Source organism: Aythya fuligula, chromosome 4, assembly GCF_009819795.1.
Source record: "Aythya fuligula isolate bAytFul2 chromosome 4, bAytFul2.pri, whole genome shotgun sequence".
Taxonomy (NCBI): domain Eukaryota; kingdom Metazoa; phylum Chordata; class Aves; order Anseriformes; family Anatidae; genus Aythya; species Aythya fuligula.
The window spans coordinates 74,536,456-74,557,200 of NC_045562.1; the positions used below are offsets into that span (position 1 = coordinate 74,536,456).

Genomic DNA, 20,745 nt, shown 5'->3' on the forward strand with positions numbered 1-20,745 from the left:
ATTTCTAGCACTAGAGCAGAAACAAAGTGCAAATGCCATACTTATGGCTCAGAAGAGGTTGAAAATTAGACTAAAGAGACAACACACAAAAACCATTTTTACACAGTGTAGCAGCACCTCTGGAACAGGCTTAGCACCTTTGGGTGCTCCAAGAGACACTTAGCATCCCTCCCCAGCCTTCCTGCAGCCCCCTTTAGGTAGTGGTAGACTGCTGTGAGCTCTCCCCCAGAGCCTTCTCTTCCCCAGGCTGAACAACCCCAAATCCTTCAGCCTGTCTTCATAGCAGAGGTGCTCCAGCCCCTTGATCATCTCTGTGGTTCTCCTTCAGACTTTTTCCTAGCAGTTTCACCTCCTTCTTGTGCTGGGGAACCCAAAGCTAAATTCAGGGCTCCAGGTGGGGTCAAGGACAGCAGAGCAGAGGGGGGCAATCCCCTCCCTCACCCTGCTGCCACGCTGCTTTTGGTGCAGCCCCCGATATGATCAGCTTCTGGGCTGCAAGCAGTGATTTGTTGACTTCTTTTTATTCATTTTACACTGCTCCAAACTTAACATACAGGTAAAGTACATGATTATAAACTTTTTACTTACAGCTCTCGTGAGCGTCAGGCAGCACACAGGAAATTTCTTTTAAGAACAAGTTCTTTTGAGACGAGCCTGATTATAAGAAGCATACCAAGTCCTTCCATGATGTGCTCTTTTTAGAATCCCAGGAAACCAGATCAAAGCTTTAGTTCAAAACCAAGCACTAAACAGCTGCCAGCTTCTCAAAGCTGAAAATGCCATCAGAAGGAGAACTTGGGTTTGGACAGCAGGCTAGAGGTTTGTTCACTATCCGTAACTGTAGATATACACACAGACCTTTTCATAACTGGTGCAGTCATGACACCTAGAAAGCTTATACAATATCCATCAAATTTCACTGTTTTATCTTACTTGGCCATTTTTAAAATGTGCATTCTTCAATAATGTGGTTTTTTGCTCCACTAACTGGGATGTTCACTTAAAAGCCCATAGTCCTGTTAAAGACAAGCAGGAAGGAAGACAGCAAGGAGAGGCAACAGGTTTTGCCAGCCTCATCAAGAGCTACTGAGAACAATTTGTTTCACTTTTTGAAAAGCAGCAACATTTATTTGTATTAATAAAAAAAAGAAAAAAGCCTGCTTAAAAGCCACTACAGAAAGTCCTCCTGTAAACAGGATGCACCTAAAGGCTGACACAACTTTTTTTTTTTTTTTTTTAATTCTATTTTAATTCACAAGTAATCTAGGAAATTGGCAGTCTTACACAAAAGAAATGTGACTGGAAGCACTGCTTTGTGTGAATGAGCTGAGCAATGTGTTGAAATGCACCTTGTATTTTCAGCATCAGAAGTCTCAAATGCTTCCATTCGTTTCTTTATGGTTACCTTTCCACTTACACCATTATTTCAAGCCAGTACTGTGTGATTAAGGTAACTGCTTACCGTAACAAATCATATAAAAGCCCATAAGCAGATACAACTTAAAATTCAGTAGCTTAGATTACAGCTGTGCTAGCAAAGGTGTGGTAAAAACTGCTCCATTCCTCATTCCAAAATGCCTGTTTGACCACCTTCAGGCATGCTGCTTTGCCCTTTCCGTGTGGTTTTTAGCAACAGAAAAGCCTTATAAGGCTTTGGATTTTGCTATGGCACATTTTAACCCATAGTTCAGTTGTTCACATCCAAACAAAGAGTAATTATCATCCTCTGTGCAGCACTCAGGGGACCGCATCTAGAATACTTCATGCAGTTTGGGACTCACGATCAGCTAAGACGCTGACAAAGAGGACTGAGTTCACTGGAGGGCCATTGAAATGATCATGGGGTTGGAGCAGTACGAGGGAGGAAAGGCTGAGGTCTTGGCACTGTTCAGATGCTGTGGCTGCACCCCGTAACTGCCTTTCAACACCTACAAAATTGTTGCTGAGATGGCAAAGCCAGGATCTTTGTAGTGGTGTGCACCGGCAGGATGCGTGACAAAGGGCATGACAAATGTGAAACAAATTTCAGATTGGATAAAAGGAAATGCTTTTTCACCATTCACCACAGTCAAGTGGTGAGTCAGGTAGCCAGAAGAAGTTCTGCAGTCATCATCCTTGGAGGTTTTCAACACCCAGCCATAAAAACCCTCAAAGTCACCAGATCTCCTTGCTCACCCTGCCTTAACCTAGAGGCTGGACAAGATGTTCTCTGGAGGTCCCTTCTAAATTATTTCATAACTGTGTGACATAAAACAAAGCAGCCACACAAAAACACTATAACCCCCATCACTGGAAGCTCAAGGGAACAAAATGGTTCTCTCCCTTCCCTCTCCATTTCTTGCACTAGTTTCACCCATTTACATCAAGGCTCCTACCCCACTTCCCCACATTTCAGTATCTAATTTAGAGAAGAAACTACACAGTTTCTTAACTGGGAAAAAAGCTTGCCTTAATGGGACTAACTAAACATAATTTCCAGTCTCAATTGGAATAAAAAAGTTCTTATTCTGCACCTAAGCACCAGAACTGCCTGCAGAGCAGCACACTGAGACAACAGCACGCTGCTTTGTAATGCTGCATGCACAAGTGGCACGCTCCTTGGCAGCCAAGCAACTAATTGTCCACCAGCATCCTCGTTTATGTTATTCATCACAGAGAATTGGAATGGCAAATGATTATTTTCATTTCCTACTTCTCTCGCCTTCTCTATACTACAATGAAGATAGCTTTCTGTAAGAATACCTTGACTTTTGAAATACAAGATGAAACTCTGTTCCAGTAACCATATTCTGATCAAAGTGAGTGACATAACCCAGCTTTTCTCCTTACTGAAATTAATAGCTCTTCAAAGGAATAGTTGAAAGTTAAAATAAAAATACATAACAGTTTATTCATTTTAAACGGCTTGCTAAGCCAACCTTTTCTAATGTTCTGAAACTATTGGCATACAAAGCATTAAAACACTGCTTTGACAGCAAACAAGACAAATTGCTGGAAATCTCAGTGCTTGGATTCAGAATCTCAGTATTTGATTTGATTCAGATTCTGTATTTTTTACAACCCACATTTTCCCTCACTAAAAGATCACTGAGTCATATCAAAACAGTAATAAATTAGTGGGGGAGGGAAGCAATTTGTTTTAATGCTCCAGCAATTGCCAATTATTAAAAACATTCTTCTCACACACATTAGGCAAAGCAATTAATACCCATACGTAGATGGGGATCACTCCCTACTGAATATGAAATAAAGATTCCACAAGGAACATAAAAACCAAATGTCCACTTTGAATATGAGTTCATCAGAAAGATATTACAGAAAGGCAATTCTTATCTGCACTGATTTTTCCACTTACCTCATTTTCAGTTAGACAGTGAAAATGCAAGTTCCTCCAAAATGCCACATATGGCAAAAGATGATTATAATTCACAGGGTTACAGTACAGATGGACACTATCAGGTTTTATTAATATGATTATATCTGCAACAAGCAGAACAAGCATTATTCTAGCATCAAGACTCCATATATAGAATTACACGAACACAAGAAGAGCACAGGAACTGACCAGAAAACACTTTTCCTATAACGTGCCTCATTAAAAGAAATTATTTAACTATTTGAATAAACAATCATCCCCCACTTTTCTTTTTTTTTTTTTTTAATGGAACAGTTGGCAGCTCTGCACTGCTCCAAGTACAATAATACTTTTTGCTGTCCAGAACAACTGTGGGTTTATTCAGAAGTCTTGCACAGAACTTGCGTCAGCCTGTCCTTTGACAGGCCAAGAGTGTCAGTGATGAGGACTCACAGAGCACTTCGAGAACTGTAAACTACAGCTGCTCTTGCCTGATGTTACATCAGCTTGCTCCTACTGAAAACTAGCCTTACAACATGTAGGACGGACATTCAAAGTTGCATGAAAATAAGGGGGAATATGTTAAAGTAGAGGAAAAATATAGCTTTAGTCTTTTAGCACTCCAACAGTTTGATCAGATAATAATTGATGATAAATGTACAAACACACCATGACTGAACGAGGACTCTGATACTGGGTGTATTTCTCCTTGTTTAGAACATTTGGAGGAAGTTCTGAATTGGGGGAAGGAAATTTGAATAAGGGTTCTTCAGTAGCGTTTTTAGAACAGTTTTTCAGGTCTATAAACGTGATTAGAAGTTTTCCGGCTTTTTCTTTTTTCCCCGTTGCCTATCACTTTTCCTGGCCCAGCCTCTCTCCAAAGGGAGAGAAGAATTGATGAAAACGCTGAGTGTACTACTTACCATCAAGAACTTCTTCAGGGAAACCAGTTCTCTCGAAGTCATTGTTACTCTGACTGTACAAGCCAAAAAGCAGATAGTTTGCCAGTTCCCTGCAACCTTCGTTGTATCGGCTATCTATTCCTGCAAAAGCAAAGCCAGATGTGAAACGTTCTCTCTCAACACAGTGCACCTGTAAAGTTTGTGTTCTTCCCAGCTAAGAAAAATATTTAAACAGGAGCATTACCTGAACACCTTCACAGGGAAAGGAGGAGAGGGACAAGGCAACTTTTGCAAGTTCATTGCTACATGCTGACATTCTTCTTTTGACCTAAATCTACAGGTTCTGCATAAAAAATAGTCTAGTTTTCTGCGGCGTTATGAAGCAATAGAGTTTCAATTTTATCTAGTAATTGAAACTTGACATCTGTCTGGATGCAGTGTTCATTCCAATGAATATGTTCTTGATAGAAGCTTCCTAACAAACTAATCCTGTGACCTAAATCTCCTGCTTTAGAATACATGATTAAACATTATCTCGCAAGTATTACAGTGTAATCCCTGAGTCACCAGAAAGCCACTGCAGACTTCTAACAAGTCAAAAGACATTCGAACATAACATATAGTATACAAAGAGCTTCCATAAAAAGAAAAAGGTTCTGTGGTCATTGGGAAAGTAAAATGAAAACTGAAGATCTGTAACATGAAGAGGTAAGAACAAATACAAGAGAAAAGAAACAAGCCACAGATTTAGGGAAGGCCTTCATCTCTGGAAAACAGATTCTAATTCTACTGAAATAAATCAAGGTTTCTCCACAGGTAGAAACTATTCGAGAAACAGCATCCTCAACATCCATACATGGTAGAGATCACGGGTCTCGAATGACACAAAATCTCTCATAAACACTAAGGCCACGTTTTCCCACCAAGTTATATTAGGATACAGTTGGATGGTTGTCAACATGTCATTTGTTTCTGTCATCCTAACGAGATCAGTACGATGATAATGTAATAGCCCAGCCTGGCTGTCTGGGCTTTGGGACTTGTATCACAAATCAAACTGAAGTCACGTGAGCACATCAGAAATTGGAACAAACACTAGGTTCTCTAACTATACTTCTTTTTAAGCTGTGCTTCAGACTTCAAGGTGTTAACCAGATGCAGTGTCTGCCTCCAGCTACTGAATTCTACACCTTAATAAGCTCCCCTTTGTCTAGTGATAGTTCTTTGGATAGTTCACACATATTCCCAAGTATCCCGTATTTGGTTTAAGCACACAGAAGAGATGAAGAGAATCACTTAAAGCTGTGCTGAAGCTATGAAACTAACGCTCCTCCCAACTTGTAGCTGCTGGGAAAGTGGGAAACTACACCACACTAGCCCTGGCTTTCTCAGCCCTCAAAACTCTGCCAGGATCTTGAAATCCTCATTCCTTTGCTATCTAGCTTCTAGCACTGACCTCCCATTCCTATACACAGCACTGGAATGTGCTTTTCTGAAAGTGAGCCACAATCCAGGGGGAGGTGTCCCTGCTCACAGCATGGGGGTGGAACTGGATGATCTTTTTTATCCCTTCCAACCCAAACCGTTCCATGATACCAGGATATTGGAGGTTAGGTGTCCCTGAGAACGGGGAGCCTTAGCAGTTCGTTTCTAACTCCAGTCACAGCATCAGTACAGCTCAGCCAAATAACTCCCAGCTGCTCATTTGTCCTCTCTTCTGCAATGCTCTGTCATCACTTTGCTGATAATCCGTACAACCAGACTGCCCTGGATCTGGGAACTTAAAGACGGACCGTAAATGAATGAGCAAGGTGAGGCAGAACACTCTCTAGTTCTCTCTTTTTTTTAATTTAAATTTCCATTCCCACAAAAGCAGCTGTAGCAGTGTAATCTAGAATTCAATGGGACTCAACACAATGATCGTGGTACCAAAAGCTCCCACCCATCTCAAGGCAGGACTTGAGTTAGAACCAAATGTGCAGAGACCCTCCTTCCAGCAAGCAACCACCCCTCTGCCCTTGGGAACTCAAAACATCAGTGGTCAGCCTGAACTCCACTGTAACATTACAAAAAATTAGCACACGGTGTCCTGAAGGTAAACTGGTTTGCTGCTTGAGCCTCACTGAAGCAACTTTTGAAGACAATCTGATGAGCAATCAATGGAGCACAAAGGAGTTCAGATGGTCCCTTTCAGCGGCAGCAAGCTGTTGGATCAGTTGTTCTGCAAGAGGCATTGCTAAATGTTTCACAAGCAAACAGCACTGATCAGATGTTAATCTAATGAGACACACAACTACGGGCTAAACAAAGGGGAAAGTGCAAATGTCACGGCCACTTTCATCCGATCAGGCTCATTACAGAGGTCTCCGAAGGCTGAAGAGCCAAGGTGATGAGCCTAGGGGACAGGCTGAGTAACAGAGAACCAGGAGAAAAGGAGAGAGAAATAAGCATGGGAAATCAGAAGATAAAATGGTCCTAATACCAAAGCATCTGGAGTTAAAGGCACAGCTCCAGTTAGTGGAAAACAAACAGGAAATGAAACACAGGCAAAGATCAGATACCTCCAGAAAGCCTGTCTGGAGCCCTCAGGAGAACAATGGGGAAGCTGGTAATTCGGAAACCCCCACGCCTGGCTCAGCAGAGCCACAAACTGAGTAATCCCAGGCTGTCCCAGCTCTTCATGAGGGTGTAGCCAGGCAGTGAGGCAGCCCAGCAGCTCGCTGCTGCCCACAAGACCGGGAACAGGGTGAGAATCCCTTTTCTGCAACCAAAATCCCTTTCTGAGCTGAATCCCTGTTCTTCAACAAAAAAGGGATTCAGCTCAGCCACCTCATTTGCAACTTCTCAGTTGATAAACTGACATACGCACTCTACAGGAGGAGAAAAGTCACGCTTTCTTGTTCCTAGCCATGCATTCCTGACAAATCTCCATGCCCCAAAAGCAATACTTGTTCCCTAGCACCTCAAACACCCACATGAGCTCTCAGGGCACAGGGAGGTAGCAGGAAGGTGAGGCTGGAGCGAATGGACTGTGGTACCAAAAGCCATCACATGGTTGTACAGCTGCCATCCACAAGAAATGGCACTTAACTATTAAAATAGTCTTCATTTAGAAAGGAGGTGGGATGAAAAACCAGTTCAATGTGCTAAATTTTGGTGAGGTTTCTCCCACATCCTAAGTGCACGAGCCCCGTGCAGCGCAGATGTAATTTTAAAAGATCCTAAAGAAGTTGTCACACATAAGAAAAAAGGAGATAACTTGAAGATGTACTGGCACGGGCTCGAAAGTACTCCTATCCTCTTCAGGGAGTATAAAAGGTAAATGTCAAGGTCTGGAAAAATTTAGCTTAGCTATGCTGAACTGTGACACAAAGTTTGATCTACGGTCAGAAGAGCTACAACCTACAGTCAGATTTACAGACAGCCTACTAAATACACATCCTCAGCAATCACAACTTAAACATGAGCTAAAAATATGCTCTCAAAGTAAATTGTGAGAAAGAGCAGCATTATAAAAAAAAAGAAGCTGACAGTATAATTTAGGTAGTTCAATATATTTTCTTAACTTTAACAGCAATGCACTCCAGCTGAGACACCACAGCTTCTTCAAGATACGTCTGACATGCATCTCTTCTCTCCTGACCTCCAGATGCCTTTCTCCTGTCAGCTGTGATGCCTTTTGTCACCAGCAAAGAACGCAGAAATGCCAACACTCAACCATTTTAAAACACAAGACCCAGGATTCTTTAAAATTAGCCAGAACTGCATTTAAATAATTGTGTCAACAGCTGGTCAGTTCTGCACCTCATTAGAATTTTCCCAATTTCAGTAGAAACGCTGCACCACCTGAAGTGAAGCTGTGAATTTGATGCTGTTTCATCTCACCATGCAGTGGGTAAAATGAAAGCTGGGGGGAGGGAAACACATTAGCAGCAAGTCATTAAAAAGAGCCAGGTGAAATATAAAATGCAGTGATTGTAAAAAAAAAAAAAAAAAGTATAAAAGATTAGCTACTTTATATACAAGAGGAATCAAGATGTAAGATGATATTTTTGTCACTGCAAGTGTGAATTTGAAGACAGATTTAATGCATTCATAACGGAGACATTCCTGCTTAACCAGAGTTATGTGAGAAATTCTGCCAGCTACATTAGACAGGTCAGCTTCGACAACAGCAGCCCCATTGTGCATGCAGAAAGATTACTGCAAAGCACAAGTTTAATGACAAAACACGCTTCCTATATTTCCATAACAGAAACGCGCGTTAAGAGGCAGCCTTATGCATGGTCTTAAGCATTCCACATCACACTGAGGCTTACACAAAGGAATTCCTTTTGCCTCTGATGTTTTCCCTAAAGCTGTACAATGTTTTGAGTGACTTTTTTGCTCGGGACTTACTGCAGCTTCAGAATTAAGAGTCACGAGTAGTGCAGAGTCATCAGCCAGAATTAAGAGATGGCACAACTTGGGGTATCTTATGAAACTTGACTGGCATTAAAAGCCAAACCAAGCGATTTATCTTGTATCAGTAAGTTTTGATGCAAGGTTGACAGAGCCACCCAATAGACCACCTACCTGTGAAGTTACTACTTAACCAAAGATGTCTTCAGCTGTGAAGAATGTGGGTTAGGAAGGTTGTTAGATAGTTGACATCAGAAGAAAACTAGGTTATGCACCCTTAACATTTTTGTTAGCCACTAAGTGAGCTTCAAGTTTTCTTGCTGCACCATTAAAAAAAAATAAAAAAAATCAAAACCAGGCTATGGCAGGAAACGATCTGTTGTATCGTTACTTATTGCAAATCCATTACTACACAACTTCTTTAGGGCTACACTCGATTTCTCCATCCTTAACTGTTATACCTTATTTGCACAGTTACTCTAGACCTAACCTGCAGGGAATTTCAATTATAATTCCTGACTTCTTTAATGTACCAATAGTAATTATAAATTAAGAAACAAAAGGCAGTGTTACATACAGAAATGATGAAACTAAGAAAAAAATATGTAACTTTCCTATAGCATACCTCTGCACACAGCTTTGTTTATTATTGCTCTTTTCCCCTACCCCCAGAAGAAATAAAGCACGGAAACCACATACTGTTTAAATACCACCATTTCACTCTCAACTGCTTCCCAGGTTTCTCAAGCAACTCTTTAAGTGCATTTTGAATTACTTCTCCTGAGGGAAGACCACCCTCCTACTAAAATCCAGTTTTATTAACTCTGCCAGCCTCCTGATTCCCCCTTCTTCCCCTCTTCATCTCTTACAAGCTGAGCCTGCTCTCAACCACCCCTCCCCAACGTGCTGCAGATGATGATTATGAACCCTGGAACTCCTAGGGCCTTCTCCAGCTCCTTCTAGTTTCTTCCACATCCCTGCCTCTGTGGGGAAACCAGCTGCAACACGTATGTTTTCAGCTCCTATCCCATCACAAACGCTGCCTGGACAGCTGACTGTTTACTCCAAATATGCATGGGTTAAATTCTCCCTATCTTTCCTTCAATCTGGACATTAAGGCAGATTTTGTCTTTTCCTCCAGCCACTCAATTTTCTTAAGGCTTGGAAGAACGTTAATAACATTTCTTATTGCAGTAAGTCTGCCTGAACTTAGGCCTGAGAAATATTGAGAGAGAAAAGGGTGTAACAGTCAGAGAGCTGTTCTCTTGCTGCCAAACAGGGATGGGACAGGAAGGAGGAGATAATATTCATCTTTCTGAAACTCGTGGCATCTTCATTAATACAACGAGAAGAGCGGAGGGGGAAAAAATAAGTAACACTAACCTAAAATGCAAAGGATTCCATCAGGCTGAGATTTGCTGCTCTGTGTCAGGATACTCTGAATGTTTCGGAGGCGGCTGCAGCTGCAAAAGAAAGAGAATTGGTCTTTAAAGTCAGTCTTTTAAAATGCTCAAATTTGGTAGGGCAAAGTTTACCTCGCTTTTCCTTTGTTATAGAAGTTATTCGGACATGGTTCAGCTTAGGTATCATTTCTCTGAAATACTTTTAAATCTCTTATCAAACCAGCCCCTGACTATTTATATTTGTCCACTAAAATATGCACAAGTAGCCCTGAGAGAACACCACAACCCGTGAGAATTCCTTCTAACCAAGTGCCTTGTTCATCTCTGATCTCTAGCAAGAATTTCTGTTCCTTTCCCTCCCCTCTCTCCAAGTCAGCCCCTACCAGAGGGGCACAGCACAAAGCACCGCAGGGCAGGTGACACCAAGGTAGAGAGGGGATGGGAAGGGACTGCAAATGCTTTGACAGCCCAGGAAGGATTTGCAAAAGTCGAGAGTTTGAGCACCCCAGCACCACCAGAAAACTTCTACCCTGTGTAACTACACAGTAGAGATGCCCCAAATCCCCCACAAAACCAAATTGAGAAGCCCAATATTTGTGTAGGAAGCCCAATAATTGTGAATAATGCTTAATGCAAGCAATAAAAAAGGAACTTTATTCCCCTCTATATCCAGAGGGGTATCTAGAGCATTTCCATGAGGTAACCTGCACTGTATCTTTCTCGTGACTTCTATATTGCGATTGTGACTTTTTTCTAGAATAAACAGCTCAAGAAAATTATAAACCTAAAGCAAACCCTTTGATAATCTACATCTAAAGCATTACCAAGTCTTGCCAAGATTCTCAGAACCGAAATGAATTGTCGTATCAATTTGATCTTGGCCAATACACATTTCTAAGCTACGCAAGGATCTCAGCCACACAGAGAGCAGCACAGTTTGTACTTCCAGCCAACCTTTTGTGAGCTTGTTTCAAAGCAGATAAAAGGCAAGAATTTTCACTGCTGATATCACCAAATGTTTTCTTGTTTATACAACCGGGCTGCTCAGCTCTAGGAAACAGCTTTCTCTTACAGAAACCCTCAAACAGAGCTAAATTTATGATCCGCCCAAATAAACAAGAAAGCCACATCAAGTACTCCTATTTTCATAGTTACTTAAACCAAGTAAAAGGTGGACAGGTCTTTGCAGTGGTCCCACAATTATCATGCTCTACTTTCTCTGAAAGACAGAACAGACACGAAAGATCTGTATCACAGCCCATCGAAGTGCAATCCGAACGTCCACACTAACAGTGAAGGTCAGACAACATCAAGATACTTCTACAAGAAGGAGGGAAGAAAAAAAAATTGAGATCCATTTGTACAAATGCACATTCCAGATTTATTTCTTCCCCTCTTGAGTTGCCTGAGCTGTGAACCCCTCAATTACTCTTTTTGCCTGAAACTTCCCAATTCGTATTAAATGCTGCATCATATCATAGTCCAGGGTACATATGAACTGGCATTTTGATCCAGCCTGAGATACAGAAAGAAATTAGGCACTGATGACAACAAAATGACATCTAGCCGGATGCTAATTACATCAGATGTTGTTGCCCATGGAGGTGATGGTATGAATTCTGTGAACAAAACACTGAGCTTCACACTGCACAGACAGCTCCTAATTATTGATTAAACCTAACCTAAAACTTCATTAACTTAAGGGTTTGTATCTTATTTGGGAAGCTTGCAGTCCATTGTTAACCAGGACCCCAGACTAGCTAGGGGTGACACGATCCCCGATGGCAAGCCATACAGCACCCTTTTTTTTTTTTTTTTGTACTTTCCATGTCAAAAGAGCAGAAGTAGAAAAATCCCCTGGACTCTACAAACAAATTGAACTGACTTCATTCGTTAACATGCAGCCAAGCCTGCAGATATTTAAGGATCGGCTGCAGGCCAAGTAAAATTGCTAGAGCAGCCCTCAGACGTTGCAACGTGGAAGAAGCTTCACGTGCAGACAAAGCACATGGGAAAGCAAAACTGCTGCTCTACCTATCTGGGAAGGGCTGCTGAGGAGAAGCTCGTGCTTCCCGTCTCTATTTGAAGGACAGATATGAAGGGCTGACAAAGCATGCCCAAGGACATCTGCAGTTCCACAATCAGCAGCTTGCAGACTGCCTTTTATTAAACAACTTACCATATCAAAGGATGCATCTTCCTGCTCTCGCTCAGAGTAGGAAAAGAAACTGTCATCGGGAAAAATATGAATGCTCCCAAACCAAAGGCACAAGAGGCAGATTTTCTATTGACTCCTTGCAGAGAAAAGATTCAAAAACATCTCCACTACCAGTGTTCAAATTTACTCCGAAGGCAAATTTAAGCAATTCTCCGAAGGCAGATTTGTCTTGATTGAAAATTATTTTTTAAAGCTCTTGGGCATTACAAACACAGCACGAGCACATACCTTGATTTTTCCATCTCCCCCCACCCCGCCCCGGATCACTTCTAAAGGAAAGGAGTGGTCAGAGCTAAATTTGAACAAAGAGCAAGCGTGGAAACTCCTTGGGGAAGATTCATTCATTCCAAAGCGTTATTATAAGATACAAGTTGCTCCTCTCTGAGATGTTCAAATCTCAATTTCACACTAACATCCCTGATGAAAGGGAGACCTGATCAAATAGGCTTATCGTGTGTAAAGACAAACCAGCAAAATGGCCCTGCGTAATGAGCAGAGAAGAGCAAAATACAGAGTTTTTGTCTTTGTGAGCTTGGTAAAAGCATTTTCTTATCCGTTCAAGTAAATTTCAGGGGGTAAAAAAAAAAAAAAAAAAAAAAAGAGGGGGGAGAAATACACTTCTATGTTTGCTCTGGGTTGGTCTTTTCCTACTTCATGGTCTGATAAATGGTTAAAAATTTTACTCTTATAGTTACGTTCAGCATCTTCCACAGAGATTAATTTCAGTGAACCCCTTAAAATGCATAAAGCTCTCGGATTAAGCTGCTAATTCCTGCCAAGCCAAGTTGGTCAGGTCTACATCTCATTCGGGAGATAGTCCTGACATGAAATCAAAGAGCATAGGTCAAATCACGTTATTTCATAATGAAAAGGTATGACCATAAACATGTTTATTTCAGTCTCTTACACTGGGCAGCCTTCAGCAGAGTATTTTTCCTTGCCTCAGTTGAAGAGGCAGTTTCTATGAAAGAAATCTTTGAAAAAAGCTTCTTCAGGAGATATTTTCAACGTCATTTCAAGTGTATATAAATCATTACATTCAGAGGCTGACATTAAAAACCAAAGAGTTCTGTTCCTGAATAAAGACGTTATTCAGAAAAACTGAAGAGAATAATTAGAACTGTTACTACATGCTTTTAAACAATGCAGGCTGGACTGTGTATCAAGTCAGAGGAAAGAAATGGCATTTTCTTGCGTTTCACATTAAACACTCATCTGACAAAAACAAAGAAACGGCCCTGGGAACAAAAATCCCCGACTTTTCCCACCTCCAAAGCGGGTGCCCTGGCAAGGACACTGAATTTTACTCCTTTCCACCTCACTCCCAACTTCAAACAGAGGCAATGAAGGATCTCTGCAGAGCCACACAACCCTCCGGGCTTTAGGATGCTCTCCTGGAAGATGGGGCTCTGGATCCCTGCACGTAGGTAACCACAGCTTCATTTTGCAGTAGCTTGATGCTGAAAACAGGCATTACATGGGTTCAAAACCACAATTACGTGAAGCCTTTGTGAGGAAACCCCAAAGTCCTGGGCTTCTGTGAGCCTTGGAAGAGACCTGAGCTGCGAGCTACTTGAACTAGGTCTGCTGCAAACAGCCCAGCGAGACGAGCACAGACACCCAGGCTGCTTTACAAGCAGGTACGGTGAGAATCTCCCCAGCTTCTACATGGGTTTACACCAGTATAAGCACCCCCCTGTTCCAAAGGACTGTCTCGGCCTTCTCATTGCCTTCGTATCTCACCAACAATCTTGAAGCCATGTGTCAAGTCACAAACTCTAGACCATGGATTAAAAAACACACATTTATATAAACCTTTCAGCCATCACAAGCTAATCTGATTGCCAAGGAAGGAGGGTCAGAAAGCCAAACCACGTTTTGGGGTAGCATCTGGTAATAAAGTGCATTTAGGCCAATTAAGAAATGCTCTGTTGAGGTTCTCGATTCAATTCTTGATCTTCCACTAGCCTTGGAGTAGATGGGAAAAAAAAAAAAAAAGAAAAAAGAGGAAGAAAATTAACAGTCATTAACTTCTAAGAATTAGCGCTCATCTGTTCACACGTTTTCTGCTAATTATGCAAAGTACCTTGCTTTGTAGCAGCCCAGCCTGTCGCAGCTCGGTAACAGGCAGAGCGCTGCACACAGTGCCTGGCAGCAAACAGAGAATTAACAACTGTGCCTTTCACAGCCAAAATATATATATATATATATTTTTTTTTAATAATGGCAGACGGTGTTTTAACTTTCATTTAACTGATGTTTCCACGATGTAGTAGTTTTTCTGCACCCCTTGTTACCAGCTGAAGCTGAATTCATTCATTCTTGTTGCAGTCAAGCAGTGCTTCGTGCAGGATCAGGACCAGCACCGATCCCCCATTGATTCCTACCCTGATTTCCCCCAGGCTGGCTCGCCCAACGCCTGGGATGGCGCAGCTGTGGTCACCCTGCAGCTCTCGTGATGGATGCAATCCCGCTGCCGTAGGGAGCGCCGAGCTGAGCCTGTTTTGCTCCATATTGGCAGATGTTACACTCCTCCCCCACAAAGGCTAGGCAGCCTTAAAAACCCACACGTGGTAAAAGCTTTACCAGATCGCAGCCGACAAGGGGAAGCAACATCGGAGACACCCCTGGCAAGATCGTGCAAATCTTCACATTATCAAGGCTCATCCAAGGGGAAGGACCTGGAGGGATTTGTGCTGTCTACCTAATGTTAAAGGCAGAATCTGCCTTAAGTGCTTGATTTAAAAATAAGAAATTGGAAAGATAAAGAACAGCTCACGCCTTCTTTTTTCCCCCACAGATTCCACTCCTTGTTAACTGGCTGCTACCACCATCTGTTTCCACTCTACCCCTCAAAAAACACAAGAAGTTTATTCTTTGCAGGCTTTTTGTTGACCTCTCAATTTCTACCAGAACCCTTGTTATTGTCTGCATACAGCAGAGCACTGGATTTCCCACACTCCGACATGGTCGGCATCTTAAGGTATTTATGAAAACAGAAACCAGAAGCGAGACTGAGTTAAAGGCTCTCAAATTCATGGATTTCAAAAGCAGTTTATTTGAAATTTAATATTGAGCCAGAACATGCTTGCTCTTGGCTGGTTGGTTGGTGGGTCTTTCTTTGCTGTTTTGTTTTTTTTTTCCTTCCTTAATTCACCAAAATAATTGTGTTTTACTGCATGGCACTCAGACAATGGTGTGCTCCTACCTTACACACAATTTTCCAGCTATTTTCATGATTTCTTAACAAAGAACATGGGCGACTTGACTAGGAACAGCGTCTTTAGAAACACGCATTGTTAGCAATATTTGGTAACGAACATTAAGACTGGATGCAGAGGAAGAAACTTCAACTCTGTGTGCATTTTGAAGGACCAAATTCCTTGCTTCTTCAGTGTAACTGGAGAGCAATATTCAATTCCACAATTCGAAGATCTCATAGCACACCAGAAGAGACCCTTACTGGATTTTGGGACTACCTGGTGCCATTTCCAAACTCCAGGCTTGTTTGGGACCCAGCACACCCAAACAGCAGCACTATTTATTAAGGCTGCACACCAATATTCACGCTGGTATTTCCCGTAGCCACACTTGGACCCAGCACAGCCCTTCAGCACACTTTTTGCTGTGAGCAGCTCACAGACAAGACCTGCTTTAATTTAATGTGTCACGTAGATGTACACCAGCATGGTTTTAGGACAGCTGGAAGTCCCACCACCAGCTAAAGGGCTGGAAGCCAAGTGAAGTTCTTCCACGGGTGCACCCAAACGGTTGCCCACCAGCTGTGCACATACAGATGCCAGCCAGACCTGTGGCCATGATGCATTAATTTACAGCCTGATGTGTGAACACCAGCTCTGTTTATTCACCTTCTGAAACTGCAGCATGTCTGTAAGGATGCCAACTACTCCCCTCGGAAAACCTATCACCTAACAAAGTGGCACCCTGCCTTTCCACTTCCACATCCCTCTGAACTTCGGCCCCAAAAAGGCAGTTGACAGACCTCAACGCCTCTTATTTCTCTACCATGGTAGAAAACTCCCCAAACGCAAAACACAGGGTTTGTTTTTCTCCTTTCAGCCCCCTTCAGCATAGTCAATTTAGGTCCCTCTTTGCATAGCTCAAATGCAGAGCATTCCTTAAAAAAAATTAGGTGAAACTGCTATTACAAAACCCTGACCCTCGGCATCATTACCCGAGGAACACATGGATACAAACTGTTAATCCTGCAACACAGATATGTATGTCCCCAGCTAGAATGGGTTGGGAAACCACAACAGCTCTTTTGTCCCTGCAGCACCATGCTCCCGAACACCCCACCGACGGATCTGTGAAGCTGTAGGGGAAGAAAAAAGCCACATATTTAACCACTCGGTGATTAAAAACAGAACGGTGCAGAGGATAATAATGTCAGGCACAGAGGCAGAGACAATGTCAAACAAACCCCAGTACTCGCTTTGCATTTCCCCACATAAAATGCAGATGAGCTCTCGCTCGGTGCCTGCTAGAAACGTGGGTAAATAAGGACAAGGATTTGCCTACGCTGTTTTACATCAGGGTAACGCGGAATTGGGTGGGTCCAAAACCCCACCATACGGAACAAGCTCACCTCAGTTTCAGATGCTGATGTTTAACAGAGATTTTGATCAAAAAAAGCACATATACTCAAAACACACAGTCCCACAGACACATGAAGCATGACATCAGCTTCTAAAAAGAAGCACCCTTTTTTTTGGACAATGCTCATCTCTCAGTCAAGGCACTTTTCCTCTTTATTTGCACAACTTTCTTCCTTTTGCCATTGCAATGCTTCGGGTCCCTGTGGCAAACGCTGGCTCCCAGCGCACCACACAGCAAGACCAAATCTCTGAAGCATGTGGAAGAACTCCAAGAATTATCTCTGGCCGTTTCTCTATTCTTTATATAGTCTTAAGAATTTTTCCATTCCTGTTTGGGACGCGGAGGGGGGAGGGAAGGGTAACGGATTGTTTTGTTTTAAGTTATTTTTATGAACTGCCTTGTATCTGCTGACTGCTTGGGAAATTTATGGCAAACACTGGCCTCCCTCCTCCATCTGGACTGAAAAAAAAACTGCACAAGAACGAACGTTGGAGAGGGGAAAAAAAAACCTAACGGATGACATGCCTCCTACAAACACGCCGATTTACAGATGCTGTCTGGATCTCCCGGTGGAGCTCGAAAGCTTGCAGATGTTCGCAGCCCAAACGTTCTCATGACAACTCTGAAACAGGCTCTCAAATTACAGAAATCACTCATAAAGAAAGGGGGCTTGAGAGGAAACCATTTTCTCTTTCAGCGTGGTTTTTGCCTTTTTGTTTTGTTTTACCTTCTTGGGATTTTCTTAGGAATGAATTAGGAGAGAATCTCCAGCTACAAACAAACGGCAAGCTCCTTTTAAGCAAATATAGTTAATTTATTCAGTGAGAAACGAAAATATTTGAACAAGATCCCTTCTTTTTGCCTTCCCTCTTGGGATCAATTCAGTTCCCACCAGCTGGCTGAGGAGGAGCACAACCACCAGGACCAGCCATGTTCGTGTATTCCAGGCGAACACAGCGACCTCCATTTCTCCCTCTCTCCCTGCAGAATTTCTCATTTCACAGGCACATTGTCTGACAAGCGAAAACGCTCTTATTCCCTCCCCGAACAAAAGAAAGCTTGTGGCAAATACACAGCCATTTTAATACCAAACAGCTTGGGCCAACCGTTTGTTTGCAGCAATTTTGCAATTCATATGCAACGTCCCGGTTATTCTATTATCTGATTTTACACTGGGGAGTACTTCCACGTATTGTGCTGCAAAATGCTTGCTGCCTGCAGTCGTTATTTCCATGGGTTGTTCTCTAGGATACTCAAAACACTTCAAATAATGGACCGTAGCCCAACGCACACACCTCAGGCCTTGAAAAAGGGCGCAGAGCTAGCAACCTAGAGATACCTGAGCTGACACCTGAGCTCCTGGGGAGCCGCTGCTATCCCCTAACACAGCCCCATGTCCCACATCCTTCCAGCTTTGCCCTCCCTGTTCCTGAAGCTCAGCACGAGCCCCCCAGCAGCTGCCCACACGAACACACCGCGCTCATCTCCTTTCTTTAATTTCAACGTAATTTCAGGTTGGAAATGAGATGTTTCTTCTCAGACAGAGCGGTCAGGCATTGGGACGGGGTGCCCAGGGAGGTGGTGGAGTCCCCGTCCCTGGGGGTGTTCAAGGCAAGGTTGGACGTGGTGCTTGGGGATGTGGTTCAGTGGGTGACAGTGGTGGTAGGGGGTGGCATGGCCCCACACAATGCCCCAATACCCCCCTCCAAGCCCCTTACACCCCCTTTTTCTCCTCAAGCACCACCTTCAGTGCCCGCAGCTCTCGAAATACCCCATCTGTTCCCCAAGGGAACCCCTCAACACCCGCACACCTTTACCCCACAAAACGCTCCCCAGTGGCCCCCTTAGCACCCCTATAACGCCTCCAGCCCCCTCAGCGCTCCCTTAGAGTCCCCAGCCATGCCTGAGTACCCACAGCTCCCCCTCAGGGCACTCAAAGTTCCCCTATATCGCCCCCCGCCCCCTCAGAGCTCCCAAACGAGCCCCCTGCCCCCTCAGAGCCCCCATAACATCCCCTCAGCACCCCAATGGAGCCCCCTCACCCTTCAGAACCCCCTCAGAGACCCCATATCGCCTCCATAGTGTCCCCCAAGAGCCCCCATAGACCCCCACACACCCCCCAGAGTCCCCTTATCGCCCCCACAGCGTCCCCTCAGAGCTCCCATATCATCCCCTCAGCGCCTCAAACCCCCTCACAGCCCCCATATCATCCCCTAAGAGCCCCTACGGACCCCCCCGGACCCCTCAAAGCCCCCATATCGTCCCCATTTCAACCCCTCAGCACCCCAAGCCCCCTCATAGCCCCCATATCACCTCCATAGCGTCTCCTCAGAGCCCCTACAGACCCCTCACAGCCCCCATATCGTCCCCTCAGAGCCCCAAGCCCCCTCACAGCCCCCATAGCGTCCCCTCAGCGCCCCAAATCCCCTCATAACCCCCATATCGTCCCTATAGCGTCCCCTAAGAGCCCCTACAGACTGCCCTGGACCCCTCCCAGTCCCCTTATCGCCCCCATATCATCCTCTCAGCGCCCCAAACCCCCTCACAGCCCCTATATCGTCCCCTCAGAGCCCCAAATCCCCTCACAGCCCCCTTATCACCTCCATAACGTCCCCTCAGAGCCCCTTCAGACCCCCCAGACCCCTCACAGCCCCCATATCCCCCCCATATCACCCCCTCAGCGCCCCAAACCCCCTCACAGCCCCCACATCCCCCCCCCAACCCCCTCTCCCACCCCCCCCCCTCAGCACCCCCAACACCCATACCGGTCCCCTTCCCACCACCCCCCCACCGTTACCTGACGAAGGCTTCGGCGGCGGCAGGGGAGCGGCGGGGCGAGGGGCTCGGGGCCGGGGCCGGCCGGAGCAGCGCGGAGCGGCCGCACAGCGCCATGGCGACGGCGGGGGGCGGTGAGGGGGGAGCCGCGGCACCACAGCGCCCGCAGCAACCGCCGCCATCAGCCCCGCCCCGCCCCGCCCCGCCCGCGCCACCTCTGAGGAGAAAGGGGGGTAAAGGACGACGGGCCGCAATGACGCCCGCTCTCCTCGCCTCGGCGGCGGGAATAAGGCAGCCTGACATTCAGCTTCAATATTTTAAAGGATGGTAAAAGGGTTTTTTCCCGCCGACAATAATTATATATAAAGTGAATGGAGTGTATTGTTTATGTCTCCCCCCATTTAGGGAGAATGGGCTCGTCCAACGCCTGTCCCCCTCGCGCAGCGCCCAGCCCACCCCCCGCCTCCTGTCATGGGCGCGTCCAGCCCCCGGCACGGCCCCGCTCCCCCCCCCCCGCCCGCTGTGGTACGGGCTCGCCCGAGCCCCCTGAGGGCTGTGGGCTTGAGCCCCCCCCTACCCCATACGTGCCCCATTTTGATCTGTGGGGTCGCAGAATCATCAAATAAAAGAACCCCGGAATCACAGAATCACAAAATCGTTAAATTTGGAAATGCCTCCAACCTCCTCTGGTCTAACCACCCGCCTACCACCGCTGTCACCCACTGAACCATGTCCCCAAGCACCTTCCCTTGAACACCCCCAGGCATGGGGATGCCACCACCTCTCTGTCACCCCGTCCCCAACCCTGACCGCTTTCTGACAGAAATGTCTCCTCATTTCCCACCCGAACCTCCCCTGGTGCAACTTGAGGCCATGAGGATCGTGCAGTCAGAACATCCTGAGGTGGACGGGACCCACAAGGATCATTGGGTCGTTTCACTCCCCCCTTGGGCATGTTTTTTGTAAAAAAAAAATTAAAAGGAATACACAGAGTGCATCCTCCTCTTCCCTCACCGCCCAGCCCTTCATCCCACACCCCCTCTCTGCACTGTGTTTTAATTCCCCTATATA

The 20,745-nt window shown here is 44.7% G+C and overlaps 1 protein-coding gene across 1 annotated transcript in view; it reads right to left on the reverse strand.

Moving 5' to 3' along the window:
* The window catches only part of C4H20orf194 (chromosome 4 C20orf194 homolog), a 71,951-nt gene extending 52,148 nt beyond the window's left edge, over nt 1-19,803 (reverse strand). Inside the window, exons 1-4 of the mRNA XM_032186530.1 lie at nt 19,697-19,803; nt 10,042-10,121; nt 4,279-4,398; nt 3,356-3,480 (exon numbers count right to left, since the gene is read on the reverse strand). Coding sequence (XP_032042421.1) covers nt 3,356-3,480; nt 4,279-4,398; nt 10,042-10,121; nt 19,697-19,791 — 420 coding nt within the window. The 5' untranslated portion in view covers nt 19,792-19,803. The remainder of the gene's footprint in view (nt 1-3,355; nt 3,481-4,278; nt 4,399-10,041; nt 10,122-19,696) is intronic.
* Nucleotides 19,804-20,745: the final 942 nt, after the last annotated feature.